At 30.8% G+C, this 24,475-nt stretch overlaps 2 protein-coding genes across 6 annotated transcripts; one reads left to right on the top strand and one right to left on the bottom strand.

The window, feature by feature from the left end:
- Nucleotides 1–2,605: 2,605 nt before the first annotated feature.
- LOC122851981 lies at nucleotides 2,606–8,768 on the top strand. Its single transcript, XM_044151522.1, has 2 exons — nucleotides 2,606–7,318; nucleotides 8,578–8,768. Exon 1 carries the CDS (start codon nucleotides 5,968–5,970, stop codon nucleotides 7,027–7,029), a length of 1,062 nt encoding a protein of 353 aa, XP_044007457.1. The 5' UTR covers nucleotides 2,606–5,967; the 3' UTR covers nucleotides 7,030–7,318; nucleotides 8,578–8,768.
- Nucleotides 8,769–18,992: 10,224 nt separating this feature from the next.
- On the bottom strand, nucleotides 18,993–24,115 carry LOC122851982. 5 transcript variants are annotated; one of them, XM_044151523.1, is made up of 8 exons: nucleotides 23,865–24,115; nucleotides 22,131–22,524; nucleotides 20,971–21,704; nucleotides 20,651–20,818; nucleotides 20,442–20,566; nucleotides 20,207–20,344; nucleotides 20,023–20,110; nucleotides 18,993–19,871 (listed from the first exon to the last, which is right to left on the bottom strand). In XM_044151523.1, exons 7-8 carry the CDS (start codon nucleotides 20,086–20,088, stop codon nucleotides 19,002–19,004), a joined length of 936 nt encoding a protein of 311 aa, XP_044007458.1. In that variant the 5' UTR covers nucleotides 20,089–20,110; nucleotides 20,207–20,344; nucleotides 20,442–20,566; nucleotides 20,651–20,818; nucleotides 20,971–21,704; nucleotides 22,131–22,524; nucleotides 23,865–24,115; the 3' UTR covers nucleotides 18,993–19,001. The 5 variants fall into 5 exon arrangements, with proteins under 5 accessions (XP_044007458.1, XP_044007459.1, XP_044007462.1 ...); XM_044151524.1 differs by lacking the exon at nucleotides 23,865–24,115 and having other exon boundaries at nucleotides 20,971–21,039; nucleotides 21,146–21,704; nucleotides 22,131–23,220; XM_044151527.1 differs by lacking the exons at nucleotides 20,651–20,818; nucleotides 23,865–24,115 and having other exon boundaries at nucleotides 20,442–20,489; nucleotides 22,131–23,220.
- Between the last annotated feature and the right edge of the window lie 360 nt (nucleotides 24,116–24,475).

Here is a 24,475-nt window from a genome sequence, read left to right on the forward strand (position 1 = left end):
CTGATATAAAGGTTCTTTCACACCATTCTACTATTCTTGCTCAATTTTATTTTATAATGTTGTCAAATTGCTTGGAACTTGGAAGCCATATTGCTTTGATTTATTTTTGGTTTCTAATGTTTGTCCGAGTGCCCTGAGTTTTTAAGGAAATATCAAGAAAAAACGCAATTTCTGAAAATGATTTTGAAGTTAAAAAAAAAAGTATATATCTAAAAAATCTGTTTTTTTTTTTATTAAAAAGCTTGATTGCATTCAATGATCAGAAGACATAATATTTTTCTCTAATAAATCATATTTTAAAATAAATTCCCAAGGAATTAGAGGGTTAGGGTTAGCTCTATGCCGATAATATATAGGCACGGTAGTTAATCTCGTTTCTCCCACTTTTTTTTTTTCTCATACTTGACGCGAGGCACTACCGTGCCTCTTGATAATAATTCATTTATTTTTGTTTGATTAATTTATTTTTTATTTTGTTCATCGGTTGCTATGTGTACCCCTTGTTATTTTATTTTTTGCTTATCGTCAATATTATAATAATTTTGTTAAAAAATGAAAACCAAATGCATTTCGACAAGTAGCAGTAAGATGTATGTATGTAATAAATAAATTAACAATTTTCATTAATTTTTTAGCAATATTTGCCCTAATAAAATGATTTAATTATGGAAAATATTGCTGAAAAAATAATTGAGATTACGAATTAATTTATTTGGCTATATCAATGTTTGCTATAATTAATTAAAGTGAAATTTACCAATGTTAGTTCACGCGTCATAGCTGCTCCATCCCCACTATTTGTCATAAAACAAAAGTGGGGATAAATGCGCATGCGTAGTCCGCACTTTTAAAATTCAGTGAGCTTCGGTTAAAAAGAAAAGAAGAGCAAATAAAAAAAAAAAAAAGAAGACATGACAGGAAAAAAATATGTTGTCACCTGTCAAAACTTGACAGCAGCATCTGGTTCAATTCAGTTTTATTCCGTATTTATAATTTATTTAGTGTAAAAAAATGATGAAACAGTTGCTGAAGCAACTGTGCCTGCCCTGCGGGGGGAATTTTAATTTCTTTATTGAAATTCGTAATTACAAATTTATTTTATTCTCTATTGTTACAATGATTACTGTTACAACTAAAAATTATTCATCATTTTGTTTGTTCCTTCCATATTTTCTGTAGTAAATTTAGTATCTTTACTTCGTTTTTTAAATTTTTTTTATTCAAATTTTATTTTAGTTCATAATCACTGTCGTCTGCTAATGTTATTGTTCTTTTTTTTAATAACCGTCCTGTCATTCCATATATAAATTCTACTTCATTTATTGCTATTATGACTGCGGTGATATCTATATAATAACATTATCAGCATTGAAAATTTTTTTTTTTTTTTTTTTTGCTAAAATAATTTTACCTGCACATGAATTATTTGGTAGATGATTTCTTGTATTTTTTCAATTCCAAATTAATCTTTATTATATTTTTATTTTTCTCATCGCCTTCGAATTTTATATTAGCCTCTGTTTATTATCTTTTGTTTATTAACTTTTCTCACTAATCCTTCAGTGATCATATATATTTTGTTCAACTTGAATATTTAATAATTTATCATATGTTAATAATTTTTCTTTTCGTTTTATACATTTTATTGATAACGGTACCTCAATCAATCCATGATCTTCATTTGCAGCTTCTCCAAAAAAAAAGTACATCTTATTTTGTCACTCTCATCACATATATCCATCGTAAATTTTTTACCAGTTCCTCGTTCGTTTTTCCATTTCTTTATTTCACTTTCATTTATAATTCGTGCTCGAATTGTATCACTGTATTGAATTTTTAATTTAATTTTTTACGTAAATTATATTCATTTTTAATTTTTGACTTACCATATTGTGTTTAATTTTAAATCTGTTATTTTTTTAATTTTCTTATTCATCAATGTATTTTTTGTTGTGTTTTTATCACTCAGTTTTATTTTTTTTTCTTCATTTTTGGATTGTTCCCTTCTTGTTTTCTTTTACTCACTTCGATTTTATTGGCTTATGATTTCAAAAATTTCGTTGTATCTGTTCTCAAATTGGTTAAAGATCAAAGATGTTTTTTTTTTTTCTATTGATGATGTGATGTTGTTGCATTAATTTTGTTTTTATTTTTATGTCATTAATTTTTGGTTATTATATGTTGTTTATAATTTAACTGAAACGGATTCTAATTATTCTCCACATTCTTATATCTTAGGTCACATATATTGTATTATTTTCTTCTGTTTTTTTTAAAACTTGTCATTTCATTTTTATTTTTTTTTTTTGTGATTTATTTGATAATTTCCTCAGATTTCCATTCGCATATTAAGAGGGCGTAACATAATTGAAATCATATTTTTTTTTTATATATTTAGTGGTTTTTCTTTCATATTTTTCCATATTTATCATATTTTTCGTTGTATTCAGTGATTTTTTCCATGTTATTTTGCTATATTTTTCTATATTTTCCTTTATGTTTACTGATGTTTCCCCGATATTTTCCCATTTCATCGTGTTTAGATTAATTAAGAGACTTTCGAGGGATCTACTATGGTTGGAGGGGGGGGGGGGGACAACTTACTTGATATGTTCCTATATTTATCGTAAATTTTCTTATATTTACTGATTTTTCTTTTTGTAACGAGATTTGGCAGATCTCGCGCTCCCGAAAATAATTAGAGGTCTGGTCTGAGGGGTTTCATCGACTAAGACGCTAATTAATACTACCGGTTTGTGAGTGGCCTCGGTAGTGACATCCATTTTCGCCTGAATGTCAGTGTTGACTTGGTAGACATCCACCACGAGTGGATAATCCGGATTCCTACCCTGGCTACGACAGATTTGTATCCCCTACTTCGACACTCCCACCGGAGAGTCGCATCGAGGTGTGCGCACAGATGGTCGTATGGAGTGGGTCAAACGGGAGTGGGGATAGAGAGTCCATAGAACTGGTGATCGCTGGCATCTCACTGCCAGTCGTCGGCCGGCTCTCGGAGCTGGCTGATGGCACCGGGACTGGTGACAGTTCGTGGTTGGCCTCCGATGAAGCTAGCTGACTCCTTGGTGGAGTTGGCTGGTGACTTGGTGATGTCAACATGCTCCTATGGAGGAGCTAGTTGATATTATTGGTGAAGCTGGCATAGCTAGTTAGCCGACTTAGACAATGACGTCGACTAGGTCCTAGGTTGGAACTCGTTGATGTCACTGATGAGTCCAACCAAGCTCCCGATGCGTGGTGCATGCCCTCGGGGGTGATTTACGATGTCGCTACGCTGTATAGGTAGGACGTTGTATATCACTCGCTCTCTCGCTCTAGTGTGGTTACTTACTGCCAACCTATAATCGAGTAGTCAGAGCATAGAGTGGTCCGGCGTAAGACCAGCGTGGCTGCGGATGGACTTTATGTTCGACTGCTTGGTGCGCTAGAGTGAGTAAGCAATAGGAGGATTTTTGGTAAAGCCTGTAAGGTACGAATATCCTCGTTCTCGTATTGACTTAGGTTGTGCGAGTGAATTAAACCAAGGTTAATGATCACGGTAATAACCGCCGCCGCGGGGTGAGGTTATTACGCTCCCGGCCAATACTAAAAACGATATACATTTTAGTAATGGTGCCAGAGTGACGTTTTGGAACTAATATGGTGGACCGCGCCCCTTTACCATTTCTTACTGAACTAGTCGCTACCGAAATGGCCGTCGGCGGCCATTGCTCCCGAAACTACCCGACGGTCCGTTGGTTGCCGTTATACATCAGCTGGCTCCCTCCTGGCGGTAAGAGAGGAGGATGGTGAGAAATCCTCGCTAATCCCATAGTAACTGAGGCTTCTACTTTATCGGTGGAAAAATCAGTTACAAAATGGCTCCCAACGTGGGGCCTGCCATGGCAGGTTTCGAAGCGACACTCACGGCAAAATCGGGAGTTTGGTACTGTAGTTCCAACTTTTGCCGCATCAGGGCTTGGCGTTAGTGCGCTCCATTCCCATTGGTCATGTGAACCCCTCGCGTGATTGGTGGGGAAGACGGAGTTGCGCAGACGATCGATACTTGTTGTAGCAAATTGGAGGGGCGAAATATCGAGCTCCCACGCGTATATAAGGAGCTGCTTCGAGTGAAGAAGCTCATTCCTTGTCCGGTTACGACGAGGGATACAGCTCTGGAATAAGCTTGTGTGATATCGAATTCCTAATCTGTGATATGGAATAACCTTGGTTATTCGCTCTCGTGACAATTTGTCAGAATTCTTGCAGGCTGCCTGCTTGTACTCATGTGGTTGTTGGTTCTCGATGTATCTTCGGATACAGGACTCGGTAGTCTTCGGATAGTCTTAGTCGTTGAAAAACTAAGACAATCTAAAGGGCTACGATCACGGTAGTTTCAAGAGTCTTGGCTGTTTAAATACGGGCTAAGATAGTCAAAAGAAACTACGCTCTCGGTAGCTCTCGGACACGGTCGTAACCGTTTGGTACGGATTCAACAGTCCTAAGATCTACGATCTCGGCAGTCTCTGAAGGCGATCTCGGCTGTCCTCGTACGGGCTGAGATATTTCAGAAATCTACGCTCTCGACTGTTTCCGCTAATGTTCGGTGGATCTCCACTTACGGACATTAGCAGATGGCGCTGGCATCACTCCTCTTCCAGGGACAGATGCGCTCACGGGCTTTGCGCAGGAATAGAGAGGAGGGATGCAAGACTCCCACCACTCAAAACTGGGTATATAAGGCCGATCCCGAGTAAAGAAAAATCACTTCTGGCTTCAACGAGCTGGAGGAAAGTTCTCTGAACGCTCTCGATATGGCTGATGACCAAAACCCAAAAAAAAACCAGAAACTTAGAAAAAATAACGAAGTTCCCCCGCCGGAAATCGAACCCGGGTCTTTTGCTTTCCGGGCAAACGCCTTGACCACTAGACCACAGGGCTTCTTACTTTTTCTAAGTTTCATCAAATTATCTCCGACGTCCTTCTATGCGTCAATTCATTTTTTGAAAAAAAAAAAACCTGCCTCTGGCGAGAAACCAGAAGAGGCTCCCGAGGTAGCAGTAGTGAATCCACCATTAATAGGAGGCAGCTCCGAAAATGTTGGGAACAATCTACTGTTGAAGAGCTCTCCTAGACGGGATGTGCAGTATAGAGACTCGTCTTGAAGCTTCGGAGCCTCGTGGTAGAGGCAGACCGAAGAAGGACGGGAGCCGTTCGTCCTCTCCTGGAAGCCTAACACCAGAGCTTCGAGTGGAAGAACCCACACCACCAAATGGTCGTGTGGTTGACCACGTGTACGTCCCAGAGTTGGAAATTCCGAAACTCGACTTGGAGCGTCAAGGGGGAAACCGTACTCATGGGGAACCTCAAATGATGTCACCAACGAAAGTCTTCGAATTACACAGTCGCTGGAACGTACAGTTCTCGGGTCAACGAAGCGAAGACTTGGAATATTTCCTGTCTCGTATCGAAGACGCTCTCGAAAGTTTCCCTATACGGGAAGAAGACCTTTTAGGAGTATTGCGTGGGTGTCTACGCGATACAGCCCTATTGTGGTTTAGAGAGAAACGATTCGCTAGCTGGCGTGCTGCTCGCACGGCTTTTAGGACTTGTTTCTCTGATCTCGATTTTCAAGCCACCTTAGAGATGGAGATATTATCCCGAACTCAAGGAAGGTATGAAAATGTCTGCGAATACATTTTTAAGATGAAAGCGCTATTCGCAAAGACGCTCCCGCCATGGCCTGCGACTCGTAGAGTACAATTACTCTATCGAAATCTGTTGCCCAAATTCCGATTGGGTTTACAATTCGATGAATGTTTATCTCTAGAAGTACTAGACTGCGAAGACAGGCGAAGAACATGGAATGCTCCCGTAGTTGGCAACCTCCGCGTAAACCAGAGGAATCCATGTGTCCAAGCTTGGCTTATCGAGAACCTCCTCGACTAGCCAAAGACGTACGACACAATGCCCACGCTCTTGAGGAAGATGGAATCCTCTATGACGAGAAAGCTATCAATCCGGATCTCGAAATGTTGGATGCTTTGGGTCGTCCAAGGTTCCTGGGACCAAGGCATTGCTATAATTGCAAAAGCACTGACTGAACACCAGTTCAGAGTTTGTCCAGAGCCGCCGACATTGTTCTGTTACCGGTGTGGAAAACCGGGGCTCACGTTTAAAGAATGCTCCCGTTGTCGTGTAAAGCACCCTGTCGTATCGACCGTTAGTAGTACCCCAAGACAGGGAAATACATTGGAATTGGCTACCCTGGAACCTAACCCTTTCTGGGATAGGTTGCAAAACACTCTCGGTCCTGGTCGAAAGATTACTTTCTTCCTAACGATTAATATCGGAGAACGTTCGATTGAAATGTTCATGGTTTCTGGCGCGACTCGCACCTTTGCAGGTTACAGAGGCATCGAGTTGCTCAGGAAATCAGATATTGAGCCGGTCGAGTGTCCAGGTAGAAAGATTCTAGTTGCCAACAAACAGATAGAAATCATTCGACAAATATCGATGACACCTATTTCGTTGGGCGGCAAGACCATTCTCGTCGTATGGGCTATCAAGAAATTTCGTGCATACGTGGAGGGATACAAGTTCACGGTCATCACCGATCACATCAGTTTACGCTGGCTTCATAATTTGAAGGACCCTGGTGGTCGACTTGGTAGATGGGCTCTCGGGCTGATGGAATATGATTTTGAGATAGTACACAGGAAAGGTGCACTACATCATGTTCCAGATGCGCTCTCGCGTGCTCCCGAAGTTGGCGCTGTTCTCGCAACGATAACCACGATCACTTCTACGAAAGATCGCTGGTATATCAGACAGAGAAAGGCAATACGTCTTGCTCCCGGTAAATACCCCAATTGGACTATTGATCATGGTCAGCTGTATTTTCATCGTAGAGGACATCTAGCCTCTGCAGAAAATATAGATTTTGATGCATGGAAATTGGTCCTACCACGGGAATTACGATCTCGTGCTTTGAGAGAATGCCATGATGACCCTCAGGCGGGACATTAAGACGTACTCCGAACTTATGAACGATTGGCAGTAAGATACTTTTGGCCAATGATATATAAAATTGTGGTAAAATACGTCAGCCAATGTATCACTTGTCAGCGTTGTAAAGTGGAACAAAGGGCTCCCGCGGGCTACATGAATCCCAGAAAATTCATGGGGCCTTGGTTTCGTATAACGGCGGACATTATGGGTCCGTATACGGAGAGCCAAGCTGGTCACGGATATATTTTGGTAATACAAGATACGCTCACGAAATGGGTAGAAATAGCTCCCTTGAAAAATGCGACAGGTAAGGATATTGCCATATTTTTTTCTACATTTTCCTTAATATTTACTGATAACTTCCATATTTATCGTATTTTTCTTTATATTCAGTGAGTTTTCCTTGATATTTACTGAAATTTCCCTGATATTTTCTGATAATTATCGGACTTTTCTTTATATTCGGTAAGTTTTTTTTGATATTTACTGATATTTTCCTGATATTTTCCCATAATTATGAGAGTTTCCTTTAGATTTACCCCTTTTTTTTATATTTACTGATATTCTTCCATATTTATCGGTTTTTCCTTCATATTCAGCAATTTTTTCTTTATATTTAGTAATTTATCCTCTATATTTGCTGATATTTTCCCATATTTATCGTTTTTTTTTTATATTCACTGATTTTTCTTTGATATTTTTCTATTTTTTTCTACATTGTTCTTTACATTTACTGATATTTGCCCATATGTATCTTATTTTTCCTTATATTCAGTGATTTTTCCTTCCTATTTACTGATATTTCCCTGATATTTTCCCATAATTATAAGAGTTTTCTTTACATTTAGCGCTTTTTTCTTTATATTTACTGATATTTTTCCATATTTATCGGTTTTTTCTTTATATTAAGTGATTTTACTATATTTTCTTTCATATTTAATGATGTTTCCCATATTTATCGTATTAAGGGACTTAGAAATTTTTTTTTTTTTTGGGGGGGGGGGTCCAGATGAAAAGCGAAAACAATAGGAAATTAATTTTTTTTTAAATGAAACCATGTTATCCATCACCTGGAGTGCTATTCTTGGTCCCGTATTGCGGGAGTTATTGCGAGTCCCGCAATAACGATTCGCCGACAAGAAATGTTTGTCGCAATAGAAAAATATGAAAGCGTTTGTTGTTGCTTTCATGTAAAGCTGCCATAGTCGTATGCAAATACAGAAATAAAGTAAAATTTACATGAAAGCAACAGCAAGCGCCTTCATGTTTTTCTATAGCGACTAATATTTCTTGCCGGCGAATCGTTATTGCGAGACCCGCAATAACTCCCGCAATACGGGACCGAGAATAGCACCCCTGGACATCACTTCAAAGAAAATTATAATTATTATTAGAACAATTACAAAATATGGCTGAAAAATTGAACCACAAAAAGTTATGGAAAATTATGTATGTAACTGATGAAGATAAAGATGTGTTGCACCAAATGGACCAGCTTAGCTTGATGGAAAATTACAAACAGGGTATTAAATATATACAAAAAATATTTAATATATATTTTGGTAGACGAGCATCAGATGGTGGTCCTAATTTACATGGTAGCAGAGATTAATAGAAAGAACCAAGTATTCATGCTGCAGCTCAACGTTATTCACCAGTTTAAAGAGCATCAGAAGGCTCATGTCCACCTGGTCCTGGTATACAAGCACTTCAACAAGAATATTAACAACTTCAAAGATTAGCACTGCCATCACATAGTCTTGCAAGTATTCCTGGTTCTCCTATACATAAAAGAAGAGTTGTTGTAATTATGTATCTCAATAATATATAAATGAAAAATTTGTTATTTAATATAGGTTTAAGTGGTCTTCCAACGACAACAGTACAAGGAAATAGTGTTCATGGTACACCAACACAAGCTCCAACAGCACCACTTGATTTGAGTCCATTGAGACATCATAGATCACCAACAACAACATCAATTAGTTATTCACCAAGTAACAGTCCAGCATTAGATATGATACAAGAACATCCAATTTATATACCAAGAGTCAAAGTTAATAAATTTAATCTAATAATAAAAAATAACAATATTATTATTAAAAAAAATCTATCATTTATTTTATCTTATTTATATAAAAAAAAATAAATAAATAAAAATAACAAAGTAAATCGATTAAATTATAATATATGATAATATTATTACTAACAAAAATAATTTTTTTTTTTTTTTTATGAATTTAATTATTCAATTTAATTTGTATCATGTAAATAAACCATTTATTTAAACAGGTACCTCCACAAATATCAGTGACAGATGTACTTGGTCGACAAGTAACAATTGTAAAAATTTACTTGAACCAACAGCTGATATTTGAAGTACCCAATCTAAAACAATAAAACCATAATAATGCTATTGCTACTGCTGCTGCTACTGATGACGATGGTGATATTATTATTATTGATCAGCCTATTAATAATGATTGTAATATTAAACCACATGAAATACAAGCAATGTCAACAGTTACTATTGAAAACTCACAAAATTTTATAACACAATCATCATCATCACTTGGATTTTATTATGGCAAATAAGTTCAATGATGAATTTATAATAAATAATACTGAAATTGCTAATGTTGGAGAAATTAGATATAACTATGGAAACGACAGATGATCCTACGACGCCAACACAAGTATTAAATTCTCAAATGGAATTTAAAATTGATAATGTTATGTCACTTGGTTCACAATCAATTAATAATGAAACTGTTGTTCAAAATAGTAATAATAATTGATCATTATATGAAGCTCAAATTCAACAATTAACTCAACAAAATGATAATTTTAAAAAATGTTTAAATGGCACTAATAATGAATATAAAATACAATTATCAAATATCAACAATAAATATAAAATTGAAGTTGATAAAAATAATAAATTATATGATCAAATTAAGGAGCCACAAAAATTATTATCAAAGGCAGAAAAAAATATTTTAACTTGAAATAAAAAAACAAAGATGATTTATTTTACAATTCGAAATCAAATTAATGAAAATATAAATAAAATTGATAAAACAAAAAATAGTCTCAAATATCAATGAAGATGGTACAAGTATTAAATCAGTGACAAGTATAAATGAACATTGGACAAATATTGATTGCAATAGTCCAGTTGTATCATTAAAAGCTTCAAATGTTGATGATTTATTAAAAAATACTGATGATGATAGTTTTATTATTGATTCTAGTGGTGGTGCTGCTAATAGTCCAACAATAAATAAAAATAATCATCCTTTATAAAAAAATCACTTTATTTCAACTAACTTCACACTGAAAGGTTTTTATTTTTGTTTATTATGAAGTTAGTTGTAATAAAGTGATTTTTGTTTTTTTTTTTAATTTTTTTTTATTTTTATTTTTCCTGTCATACAGTTTCAGAATCTTGAGGTGATAAGTCGTTCAATTTAGTTTAGATTCGGTGTGTATATTCCGTTAATTTTTTTTTTTTTTCGTTAATTTTTTTAGCGTTTAGTATGTTAGGATTTTTAGAATTAGATTTATATGTGTATATTCGGTTATTTTTTTTAGCTGTCAATTTAGTGATTTGTGTTAGTTGTTTCTTTTTAGTATCCATTTAGCCGGTTCGATTTAGGTGTGTATATTCGGGTATTTTTTTTTTTTTTTTGTTTATTTTTTTAGCTGTCAATTTAGAAATTTTACGTGGTTGAAATAAGTAATTTGGATTAGATATTGTGTTAGTTGTTTTTTTTTTAGTATTCATTTAGCCGATTAGATTTAGGTGTGTCGGTTTTTTTTTTTTTTCTTGGTTATTTTTTAGCTGTCAATTTAGTATGTTAGGATTTTAAATTAGAATTGAGTTTTGGAATTGGTTTTAGATTTAGTTTGAGACTTAGCTTTTCATATTTATTTTTTTAAATTAAGTTTTATTTTTTTTATTCGTTTCTTTTTTAGTTTTATTTTTTCAGTTTTTAGTTTTTTTTAATTTATTTTTTTTTATTTTGTGTTTTATATTGTGTGTTAGTTATTTTTTTTTTAGAATTCATTGAGCCGGTTAGAGTTAGGTGTGTATATTCGGTTTTTTTTTTTTTTTTTGGTTATTTTTTTTAGCTGTCAATTGAGTATGTTAGGATTTTAAATTAGAATTTAGTTTTGAAATTGGTTTTAGATTTAGTTTTGAGAATTAGCTTTATATTTATTTTATTAAATTGAGTTTTATTTTTTTTATTCGTTTCTTTTTTAGTTTTATTTTTTCAGTTTTTAGTTTTTTTTGATTTATTTTTTTTTATTTGGTGTTTTAGATTGTGTGTTAGTTATTTTTTTTTAGTATTCATTGAGTCGATTAGATTTAGGTGTGTATATTCGGGTTTTTTTTTTTTTTTGGTTATTTTTTTTAGCTGTCAATTGAGTATGTTAGGATTTTAAATTAGAATTTAGTTTTGAAATTGGTTTTAGATTTAGTTTTGAGAATTAGCTTTATATTTATTTTATTAAATTGAGTTTTATTTTTTTTATTCGTTTCTTTTTTAGTTTTATTTTTTCAGTTTTTAGTTTTTTTTGATTTATTTTTTTTTATTTGGTGTTTTAGATTGTGTGTTAGTTATTTTTTTTTAGTATTCATTTAGTCGATTAGATTTAGGTGTGTATATTCGGGTTTTTTTTTTTTTTTGGTTATTTTTTTAGCTGTCAATTTAGTATGTTAGGATTTTAAATTAGAATTGAGTTTTGGAATTGGTTTTAGATTTAGTTTTGAGAATTAGCTTTTCATATTTATTTTTTTAAATTGAGTTTTATTTTTTTTATTCGTTTCTTTTTTAGTTTTATTTTTTCAGTTTTTAGTTTTTTTTAATTTATTTTTTTTTATTTTGTGTTTTATATTGTGTGTTAGTTATTTTTTTTTTTTTAGAATTCATTGAGTCGGTTAGATTTAGGCGTGTATATTCGGTTTTTTTTTTTTTTTTGGTTATTTTTTTAGCTGTCAAATCAGTGTGTTAGGTTTTTGAATTAGAATTTAGTTTCGATTTAGTATTTGAAAATTAGCTTTCAGCTTTTAATTTATTAAATTGAGTATTTTATTTTATTTTTTTCATTTTTTTTTTAGTTTCATTATTTCAGTTTTAGTTTATTAGTGTGTCATATTTAAGTTTAGTTCTTGGGATTTATTTTCTTTTAATTTAAATTTTTTTTTTTTCTGTTTTTTTTTTTTTTTTTTAGCATTCATGATAGGTTTGTTTATTGTGAAGTTAGTTAAAAGTGTTTTTCAATTTTTTTTTTAGTTTTGTTATTTTGCTTTTTTTTTCTGTCATAAAGTTCTTAGATCTTGAGGTGATTAGGCATTTTATTTATTTAGTTTTATTATTTTTTTTCGTTTAAGAGAAATATTTTTTATTTATTTATTAGTTTAATTTATTAGTTTATTTTATTTTTTTAATTTATTCCGTGATTTCGGTTTCAAAATTCTACTTTTTAAATTTAGTTTTTCGGATTTAATTTTTTTTTTTGGTATTTTTTTTAGTTGTCATAACTAGATAACAATTTCGTATGTGATATTTAGGTTTTTAGTCTTGAATTTAGTTTTGAATTTAAGAAAATTTGGCAAACCAGATTTATTCATTACTATGACATGTAATCCTAATTGGCGTGAAATCAAGGAAAATATATTGCATGGTCAAACAGCATCAGATAGACCTGATATTGTTTCACGAGTTTTTCATTTAAAAAAGAATAAATTAATTGATATTATTGTCAATCAAAAATTATTCGGAGATGTTCTTGCATACGTGTACGTTATTGAATATCAAAAACGTGGTCTTCCTCATGTTCATTTATTGATAACGTTAAAACAAAATAATAAGATTACAACAACTGTCTCTGTCGATAAATTCATTGCTGCTGAAATCCCAAATCCATCTGATCAAATACCTCATAAAATAGTCATGAAGAATATGATCCACGGACCATGTGGTGATTGGTGTAAGAATAAAGATGGTATATGTACAAAACATTTTCCAAAAAAATTTCAAAATGAAACACTGATAGACGAAAATGGATATCCCACATATAAACGTAGAAATACTGGAGTATATAAACGAATAAACGGAGAAGCTGTTGATAATCGGTATGTCGTTCCCTATAATGCTACACTTAAAAATATTTAATTGCCACATTAACACTGAAATAGTATCAAGCATACAATCAGTTAAATATTTGTACAAATATATATATAAAGGCCATGATGCTGCGTGTTTCGAAATAACTAATAACACCCATGAAAAATATATCAATCATGATGAGATACATAATTTTATAGAAACCAGATATGTTAGTGCAGTTGAAGCATGTGACCGAATATTAGGAAGATCTCTACAAAAAAAAAGTCATTCAATTATTCGGTTACCAATTCATTTGCCTAATCAACAAAATGTTATTATAAATAATGATGATGCGGATACATTAAGAGCCGCATTACAAAAAAATACTATGCTCTTAGAATATTTTGCTTTAAATCAACGTGATGAAAATGCCAAAGAATATCTATATGCGGATATTCCATCACATTATGTTTTTAAAAATTTATCTGGTACTAAATCATGGGAAATTCGAAAACAGCAACACAATGTTATAGGAAGAATGTACGCTGTAAGTCCTCATCAAATGGAATTATTCAATCTTCGATTACTATTATTGACAGTTAAAGGAGCGACAAGTTATGAAAATATACGGACGATCAATGGAAAAATCTATGATACTTATCATGCAGCATGTTTATCACTAGGGCTCATTGAAGACGAATGTGTACAATGGCGGATAGGGAAAATGGGGTCATTAAAATAGTTTAAAAAGTGAAATGTAGAGGCGCTCTTAATGTATGATACATGGCGTATGATAATGGAGATGTATCATACTGTATGATACAGTGTATGATACACCGGTATCATACCTACCCAACACTGGTATTAAGTCATATATGTAATACTACTATATTGCTAATATGGCCGCTTTGTGTCTCTGAAGGCAAGAGCGTCGACGATATTTCATATATGTAGTATTACATATATGGTATTAAGTATAGTTCATCGATACTCTTCTCTATGCTATACTCCACAACCGACCCTAAGGAACTTTTATTTGCAAGACCCCGTAAAGACACCCGTGCGAAGCACGGGCATGACCTATAATAAAAATAAACAACTATCAAATGCATTTTTTAGAAGTTCACGAATACTTGAAACCTTGGCAAGTATAACACAAGGACGTCATGGTCGAGCTAAAATACGTTTCAATAATAGTAATAATATTAATAATTGCAGTGTTGATAGCAATACAACAACACCCCAACATCAAGGTCAGTTGAATAGATGATTCTACTAATGCTCGTAAAAATTATTTTAATAATAAATCTATCTCAAGAAAACGTGAAGCTGAAAGTCCACTAACATTTGATAATAGTTACAGTGATAATAGTATAAACAACAATATTAACAATAATGATGATAATATCTGTACACCATCATTCAAAATTCCCTCATTAATACCAAATCGAATATAGAAGAGAATTCAATTCAGATTGTGTTAGTGGTGATTATGCTTATAATGAAAATCATAATGAACAAATAGATGAAAATAATAATAAAAATAAAAATAAGGAAACAGGATCATCTGAAGAACTACTCATTGATGATGGTATCAAGTGTTTTGTTTATCAAGATGATAATGATGATGAAGAACGTAGTTTTTTAATTCAAGCTGAGGAGTCATTACAAATGAATAATAAAAATGGTAATGTACGTCGATGTGGTCCATTTTTATTAAAAAATATTTAAGTAAAAATTTCAAATGGCACTATTAATATTGAGGACAAAGAGGTAAATGTCATTTTTATTTTTATTTTATTTTTCAAATATAATTGTAGCGTGCAACATAGTCATATAATAATAATATAGTTATACTAGTGGTCCTATGTGACATCAGTGAATAATGTATGTGTGTAATGTATGGATGCGTGAATGTAGAGGAGAGAGGAGAGAAAGTCTCCATGGTAAAATGGCGACGGAGAGACCGTCTGAAGAAACGGCGCTATTTTTTTCCATGCTGCCGTCACTTGGATATCTACCGGCGTGCCGGCAAGTAGCAATCAACCAATAAGTAAAATTAAATTTACAAATAAAATTAAAACCAGAGTAATAAAAACGTGGTCAAATACAAACTTAAATATACATTGTCTGGACAATTTCTCAAATAACCTAAGGGTTGTTGTGTCCATCAATATTATAACAACAACGACAATTATATTTTAAAATTATCCAAGTGGAAATTAACTGAACAATATTATTGGCGTTCAGAACGGCGTTCACTCGGTGAAATTCACCGCCAATATATTGTCCATATCAACAACATCAACACAAGTATTTGGGACAATCTGATATCTTCGGTAACTGGTTTTTAAATAAAGCAGTCTATATAATTCGTCATCAGCGGGCTTGATCAACCCAGACAACATCATCATCATTGTCAACGTCATCAGCCAGAGCAACAAGTAAAACAAGGTTGTAAAATATATTGTGTGAATTGTGTGTGTGTGTGAGCATGTGTGCGAATAGGGCCACCAAATTAATTTAATAAACTACACCAATACTTGGTTAATATAAATATAAATTATTGTGCTATTTTTATTTAAAATACCTAGCCATTTCGAGTTATATTTAATAAATTCATTTGTGTAATCTTTTAAACAATTCTCATAATCTCACATCAAATCAATATTATAAAATAAAATTTTAGAATATTACATAATAATAATTCATTTTATAATATTATTTATAGATTCAAATAGCCAATAATACTACTACTACTACTACTGCTGTTGATGAAAACTTCATAAATTATGGTTATGATCTTGATGATTACAATTGCAGTATATTATCATCATCAGCAGCAACAATATGATGACTGCTCTATAAAATTTAATAATTATAGATTATGGAAACAGACACCATCAAAAAAAAAAAGACATTCATTTTCATGTTCAACTAGTAAAAAAATAATGATGCCACCATTATCAAAAACAAGTCCAACACCTGCAAAAAGACGAGAATGTCTAGAGATTCATTTGATCAACAACAACAACCAATGAAATCGTTTTAATAGTATGCCAAATTTAGATTGTAATACAAGTTGATATAATAACAAAAACAGCAATTCAGCTATCAATAATAATAATGATAATAATACAACAAATGATAAATCACAACGACAAGATTTTTATCGTAGTAAAACACTTAATGTTGGTGATCATATACTTGCTGTCAATTATGTTCAATGATAATTGTATGTAAAGTACTGAGACATAACTTTTTCATTTCTGTTCAATTAATAAAATAATTTTTTACTTGTTTTTTTTTTCCCTAATCAATGAATAAATTATTTTTCAGGTAAATCTGGAAGTAGAAAGATATTATAAAGCGTGAGTTTGGACTGGTAAAGAGATCCTCCAAAGCCATCAACAATTTATGGTATTATCAGTGATTTGTATTTTTTTTTTTTATATTCAATAAATTTATTTTATATTACAATTGATATGGCAATTAAAGTATCTCCAGTATTCATGAAGTTTTTTTTTTTTTAATTTACAATCACTCAAAAGTTCAAGTAATTGTGATTATTTAAAAATATGGTGATTGATTCAAATGAATTTAATTATCGAACAAAAATTGTATATATAAATAAAAAATTAATCGCACCGAATTCTTCATTTCTCAAAACTTCAATTATTGAATACCACAATAACTTTGAAAAATAACTTTTTCTTAATATTTATTTCTTTAAAAATGTATATTATATATTTGTTTATTTTTTTTTTGCATCATAAAGTAACTATTGAAATAATTGATAAACAACTTTTAATATAATACTCTGATTTACTATTTACATTTTATTTGAATAAGTGATGTTTTTCGTGCATATATTTCTAATTGAACATGACATATAAACACACATACATATATATATATGAGCAAGTCTGCCAACTAAGGACGTCAATCTGGGCCTCACTCTCTTGGATCTTTCTAAAAATTGGTCAGTTGCAAGTAAAACACGTGAACTCGTATTTTGTCATTATTTCTCGAAATTTCTCATCACATTTTTTTTTTCAAATCATTTTTTCAGACTTTGAGAACAAAATAAAAGTTTAATCAATAATAATTTTTCACGAAGAATTTCCTCAGCTTTTCATAGGAAATATTAGTTTTCTTGTATATTTATAAAGAAACTTTGAAATTACAGTTCAAAATATAAAATGCAGTTTTTGTGGGCTTGCCCATATATTAATTTTTTTGAAAATATTTTTTTTTTAAAAGCCAAGAAAATTTTACATTGATAGTGAAAAATTCAGGATGGGATCTCCGTAAAAACGGCCAGAAACAATAAAAAAGTAAAAAAATGAAATAAACAATTAGTTTTAAAGAAATTTACCTGGTGAACTAAACTCATTGTATAACGATGTGCCTAATCAATCAGTAATGATGCGCTGCCGGAAGAATAACAATGGCCGACCATTCAGAAGAAACTTTTTAGATGGCCAACCTAAAAACTGCAAGTTCTAACAAAAAAAGTTGCTAAAATGAGATTAGTCAACTTACCTTATTGCATAACGATTGTAACTACGCCTAATCGATTAGTCATGATGCCTGAAGTATTAAAATAACAATGGCCAACAATTTATAGAGAACTTTTTTGATGGCCGAGAAAAAAATTGCAAAATTAAAAAAAAAAAAAATAAAAAGTTCACTTACCTTATCTCATAACGATAGAAAATAGGTCCAATCGATTGGTAATGATTCTTTGAATATGAAAATAATAATGGCCGACCATTTAGAAGGAACTTTTTTGATGGCTGACTTCGAATCGTAAGAACTAAACAATTAAACTTGAAATCCAAAGTTTTTTGGTCAGCCATCAAGAAAGTTCTTTCTGAATGGTCGGCCATTATTATTTTTATATTCAAAGAATCATTACCAATCGATTGGACCTATTTTCTATCGTTATGAGATAAGGTAAGTGAACTTACGTTATTTTTTTATTTTTTTTTTTTTAAATTTTGGGATTTTTTTCTCGGCCATCAACTATAGTGATGGCCGTATTATTAAATATTTCAGGCATCATTACTAATCGATTAGGCATAATTAAGCGTTATGCAATAAGGTAAGTATTACTCATTGCTCATTTTAGAACTTTACTGAGTTTGGAATGACCATCTAAAAAGTTTCTTCTGAATAGTCGGCCATTGTTATTTTCGTCTTCAGGGCATCATTACCAATCGATTAGGCCTATTTTTAATCGTTATACAATGAGTTTAGTTCATTAAGGTATAAAAAAAATTTTTTAAAAACAATTGTTTATTTCATTTTTTTACTTTTTTATTGTTTCTGGCCGTTTTTACGGAGATCCCATCCTGAATTTCTCACTATCAATGTAAAATTTTTTTTGGCTTTTCAAAAAAAATATTTTCAAAAAAGTCAATATATGGGCAAGCCCACAAAAACTGCATTTTATATTTTGAACTCTAATTTCAAAGTTTCTTTATAAATATACAAGAAAACTAATATTTCCTATGAAAAGCTGAGGAAATTCTTCGTAAAAAAATATTATTGATTAAATTTTTATTTTGTTCTCAAAATCTGAAAAAATGATTTGAAAAAAAAAAAAAATCTGAATGTGATGGAATTCCCCATAGAATAACTCCGAAAATAATGACAAAAAAAAAAAAAAAAAAATACGAGTTCACCGTCTTTATCTAGTCTTGCAACTGACCAATTTTTAGAAAGATCCAACAGAGTGAGGCCCAGATCGACGTCCTTAGTTGGCAGACTTGCTCATATATATATATATATATTTAAATAAATCATTTATATAATTACAAATCTAATAATCATTGAAGTCAATAATTAACAATTAAAAAAATATTAAATTTATTTTTTGTCAACTTTAATTGGATAAACTTGCCATATTGAATTATCCATATTATGGTTAAGCAACAATAATTTATCTAATGAATCTATTGTCCGACACAAAAATAATCTCGATGAACCAGCTTTTAAATTAGATATTTTAGTTGACAAATTGTCTCTATCAACACGATGTGAGTTAAATAAAAAGAAACATGGTTTTTTTAAAAATCCACTAGATAATGATTTGACTGTAAAAGCAACTGTTTTCCAATGATCCATAAATAAGAAACCCCATTTTTTTACATCTGATTTGTAAATATTAATACAATTTTTTAAAGTTAAAAATAATTCACTCCCACATGTCTTATTGAAAGTACACTCCATGGGCAGTCGATTTATATCAACATCAATAAATTTATGATCAATAATAATTTGTGTTAATAATTCGTCTGATGCAAGATAACGATGACTATTTGGAAAGTGTTTTCTACAATTTACATAATATTCATCACCCTTTATAATTATGCTGTTCATGATATGTGATAGCTGAGTGATAGCTGAATGGTCGTAAATACTTAATGCTGCAATCACATAAGTAGCAATTGTAGTGCATTCAGCATTTCTTCTATCTTCAGGAAATTTAACACTGGCTTGGCTACGTTTTGCAGACTCATAAAGAAGTACATTTTTGTGAGCTGTTTTTAAAATTATTGTATTTTTAACTGGAGTAGGTAGTTGAATTTTATTTTCAAGTATTTCACTCTTTATTCGTGCTCTTATTGCAGGCATATTTTTATCAGTAAAGTTGTAAGTATAATTTTTACAAACGTATAATGCATACATGCAAATATGAACTCCACAATCCCAAAAATTTCTTTGCATAGGTATATCCTAGAATTTAATATATTCAACCAATTATTGTCTATTGATAAAAAAATTAAACTAACGATCGTAAATTTGAATAAATATATAAATAAATAAATAAATAAATAAATTGATTAATTAATTAATTTATCAATAACAGAATAAATAAAGATTTTACTTTGATGCTGAGTGACCCATCCTGAGAATGGAACCGTGGAATTTTTATTTCTCTCATGATATTCATTACCCACAAATTGATAGATTGTCTAAAAAAAATAATGGCAAACAATTCATTGTAAAATTATAAATCTGAACATGTTTTATTCAAACAAAATTAAATTGGAATATGCTGGAGTACTTACATTTAAAATTCCTTGATTTTCACGACCTTGACTGTCGTAATACAAGATCATTTTGCAAGCAATATTCAAAATACAAACTGCCCAGTAGTCACGTGAGTGCATAGGTATGAGTATAAATTTTTTTGAAAAAATATTGACCTATATAAAATATTAATAAAATTATAAATTGCTTATGCAAATAAATAAATAAATAAATATCTAATGTTAAAAAAAATAATAGATATAGATATAATACTTTTTAGTCCATCTTTTTATTTCGTCATAACTTGAATTTTCCAGCTTTCTATAAAAAAAAGAATTCGTTGAATAAATTAAATCTGAATCTGTTTCCATGATTAATTGAAAATATTTATTCATAATCTGTAAACAAAAAATGTGGATTGAAGTTATCAACTAGTAAATTGTTTTTTAAATATCATTCTTTAAATTATTGGAAACATCTACTTTATCATTAAGCCAGTTTGTTGATTCTAAAGTTGACAAATCTGCTGCTGATATTTCATTATTATTACAATTTATTTGAGCTTGTGAATCTATAGTTTGCTCAAGAGGCTGATATTCATTTAAATGAATACATAGAGGTTCATCAATTGAGACATCTACTTCTATGTTCTGAATTACCAATTAATTAAAATATATGTATATATATTGTGTAAATATATATATATATTGTGTAATTATCATAAACTTTTGTTGTATATTATTAGATATTTTTGAATATACTAGTTAAATTTTTTATTTAATAAATATAATTTCATACTAACCACTGATTCATTTTCAAAGAGAGGCTATGTTATGTATTCTGAATTTTCATCAAGTTGCTTAATTCCAAACTGTCAAGTAAATTAAAAAAAGGATAAATCAGAATAATATATATACATATATTATTATAATTAAAATGAAAAAGTAAAAGAAAATCCTTTTTTAACAAAAATATACTTCATTCATTATGTCTTTAATAGAATTTTCTTGGATTTTTTTAACATCTATTTCTGATTCACTACTACTATCAGAACCACATGTTGATGCCACTTCTTCTTCAGATGATGAAGTTGAAGGATCTTCATATTTTCCTTCTCCATTTTTTCTTTGTTCTTTGGTTGATCCTAATACATACCTATTATAATGCCTGACTATTTTGGCACAAATGTTTTTCCAAACTGCTGGTGTAACCTGATTTAATGCTACTGTCCACACTTTTTTGGCATTTTTATCAGTATACTTATGGAAAATACTAATATGTGTTTGTCGTAGTGCCTTTTTGCGGTTCCCCACGCCATTTCTATCGGATTATATTTACAATGATACGGTGGCAGTCTTAAAATCATGTGCTCTGTATTTTGAGCAACATATTCATCAATTATATATTTTTTTTTAATAAACCACACAAGTTTAGAAGTTGCTCTTTGTTGCAACTGTCAACGGGAGGAATATTTCTTTGTTTTAACCAAGTCTTTAATTCGTTTACAGTCCAGCTTGTACTGGGCAGCTTTTCGTACTACAAAAAAATTATTTTTTATACGATTTTGTTATATTTTTTATTATTTGTTTATCTTATTTATTTCATTACGTACAGTTGTTGCATGTTTTTAAATATAAAATTATATACATCGCAATATTCGATTTAAATTTTACACACACACACACACGCATATGAACATGGACAAACATTTAGCTTCTTTGCGCAACGCTGAACTATACATTTTTTTCTCATTTATATACTCACACATGGAAAAAGACCAATGCGCCACCTGTTGAATGCTGTTTCCATGTGTAAGTATATAAGTGAGAAAAAAAATGTATGTATCAGCGTTGCGCAAAGAAGCTAAATTTGTGTCCATGTTCATATGCGTGTGTGTGTGTGTGTGTGTGTGTGTGTGTGTGTAAAATTTAAACCGAGTATTGCAACTGTACCAAATATTACCTGAACGGAATGATAACTAGCATTATCAATTATTATAACTGTAGGTTTCATCAGGTTACGAAATAATTGATCTGTACACCACTGTTGGAATTTTGCGGCGTTCATGTCATTGTGATAATCGTCGTCGATTTCAGGTTTTTTATTGATGGATAGCATTAAATCAGCTTCTGGAACAAAACCTTCTTTTCCACCTGCATGGAGAATAATGTATCTTGCTCCAAAATTGATTGATTTGACCGAACAGCTTAAGGAATTATTATTTTGCCATTCTTCGGTCTTCATGGATCCTTGTTTGAATATCCACGTCTTATCAACAAAAACCATATCCATGTCTTTATTTTTTAAAGCCATATATGTAGAAAGAAATTTAACCCTTTTAATGGCAATATCTTTTCTGTGAATTAAATATCGTCAGTTATGAGTTATCATGATAATCCAAGTATATTAATTAATAACAAACGTGATAATAGTCGTGAATTAATTGATAATCAACATATTACCGAAAATAATTGTTTTAATATTAATAATAGTAATGATATCAAAATAATCATAATAATAATTGTAGAAATGAACGTTATGATAATAGACATAGACAAAATAATAATCATAAAAGTAGAGAATCAAGTAAAGAACGTTAAAGATATAATTTTAAATTGGATACTTATGTATCAAGTTCACCATCAAAATGTCTTGGTTTTATTGGTTTAGCACTTAATAGTGCACAAAAATTATTTTTATTTCTTAGTGATTCAACAAAATACAAAGAACAAGCTAATGAAACAACTACTGATGAAAAATCAAGACAATGGTATTTAAAAGCTCAACAAATTAATTCTAAAAATGGAAGATCCTATAATCAATTGTCACTATTGGCTCATTATACTGTAAGTTGAATAATTTTTAATTATATTAATTTATTCATATTAACTAATTAATGTATTTTTTCATTACAGAGAAGAAAATGAGATGCTGTTTATTATTAGATGAGAGTGCTTCAAATTCATTTTACTCAGCCAGAGGAAGTCTCATTGCTTTATTTGATGAAAATAGAAAAAAGGTATTTGAATAAATAAATAATATTGTTATTATTATTACTTAATAAATTAATTAAATATAATAATAATATTTATGAATTTTCTTTATTCTTGCTAATAGTATCTACACTATGTAAGTAACTCTTAATACTTGGCGTGTCATATTTAAAATCATTATTCTTTATTATGAAAAATATTTAACACACATTATTATTATTCTTGCGAAAAAGTTTTATTTTTTTTTGTAGAATTTCTATGAGTTGCACGTTAATTCAAGCTTTAAGTATTTTGAGGAATCAGCACAATTTTTTCTTAAGTTATCTTTATTGCTACAGAAATATTTTCCCAATTGATTTATTATCGCTTTTAATTTGAGGATAATTGTTTGCCAAGTTGATGAGAAAAATATTACTTAAGTTAGCAACTTTTTGAGGAAATGGATTTTTTAATTTTGAATTTGATTGTTTTTTAATTATTTTGATGTTATTTTTTAATATTATTTTTAGGGCAGCACTCTGAAAAATACACGAACAATTAATAACGAATATAAATATTTTTTTTTTAAATCAACGATCACAAAAATTTATTTGAAATGTTCTACTGTATGCAAAAAGAAGAATTAAAATAAAAATAAAATCAATTTATTGAGTAATGAAATTAATTGAAAAAAAAAATGTTAAACAACGAAAAAAAGACTTACCATATATTCTTAAAATCACCTAAAATTAACCCATCTTCTAGCTTTTCTGTAAAAAATCTGTGAACACAAATAAATATAGCTTGTGCCTAGCGGTTCACACTTCTTCCATATTTACGGTAATGTGCAAGCTCAGAGTACATATCCTTGGAACGTCTTGGACATTCTGGTGTTGATATGAATTTTTTTTCCATTTTTATTGTTATTTTATTTTGATTTATTTATTTAATATTTTGTAATGTCCTGCGGCGAACTTTTTTTATTGAAGTGAAACTTCTTTACGGAGGGTAGCAAAAAAATTCGAGGCCCTGCTAGCGTTACGCGCTCGCGTTGACTCTCTGTCACACGCTTGCGTTTACTCTCTGTCACACGCTCTCCTATACTCTCTGTCACGTATACTCTTTCTGGTATACTCTCTCTGGTATACTCTCTCTGGTATACGCTCGGCCACAAGCGGATAAACTCGGAACGTCAGCTCCTATGTGTGTATGCGTGAGCGACTTTTTTTTTTTTATTTAAATATTATTAAACAGTTCAACTGAGTTTAATACTTAAATAATTGATTTTCAAAAAAAATTCATTTAAACGTATTAAGCAATAGTTATCTCGCGGGT

Source organism: Aphidius gifuensis, linkage group LG3 (assembly GCF_014905175.1).
Source record: "Aphidius gifuensis isolate YNYX2018 linkage group LG3, ASM1490517v1, whole genome shotgun sequence".
NCBI classification, from domain to species: domain Eukaryota; kingdom Metazoa; phylum Arthropoda; class Insecta; order Hymenoptera; family Braconidae; genus Aphidius; species Aphidius gifuensis.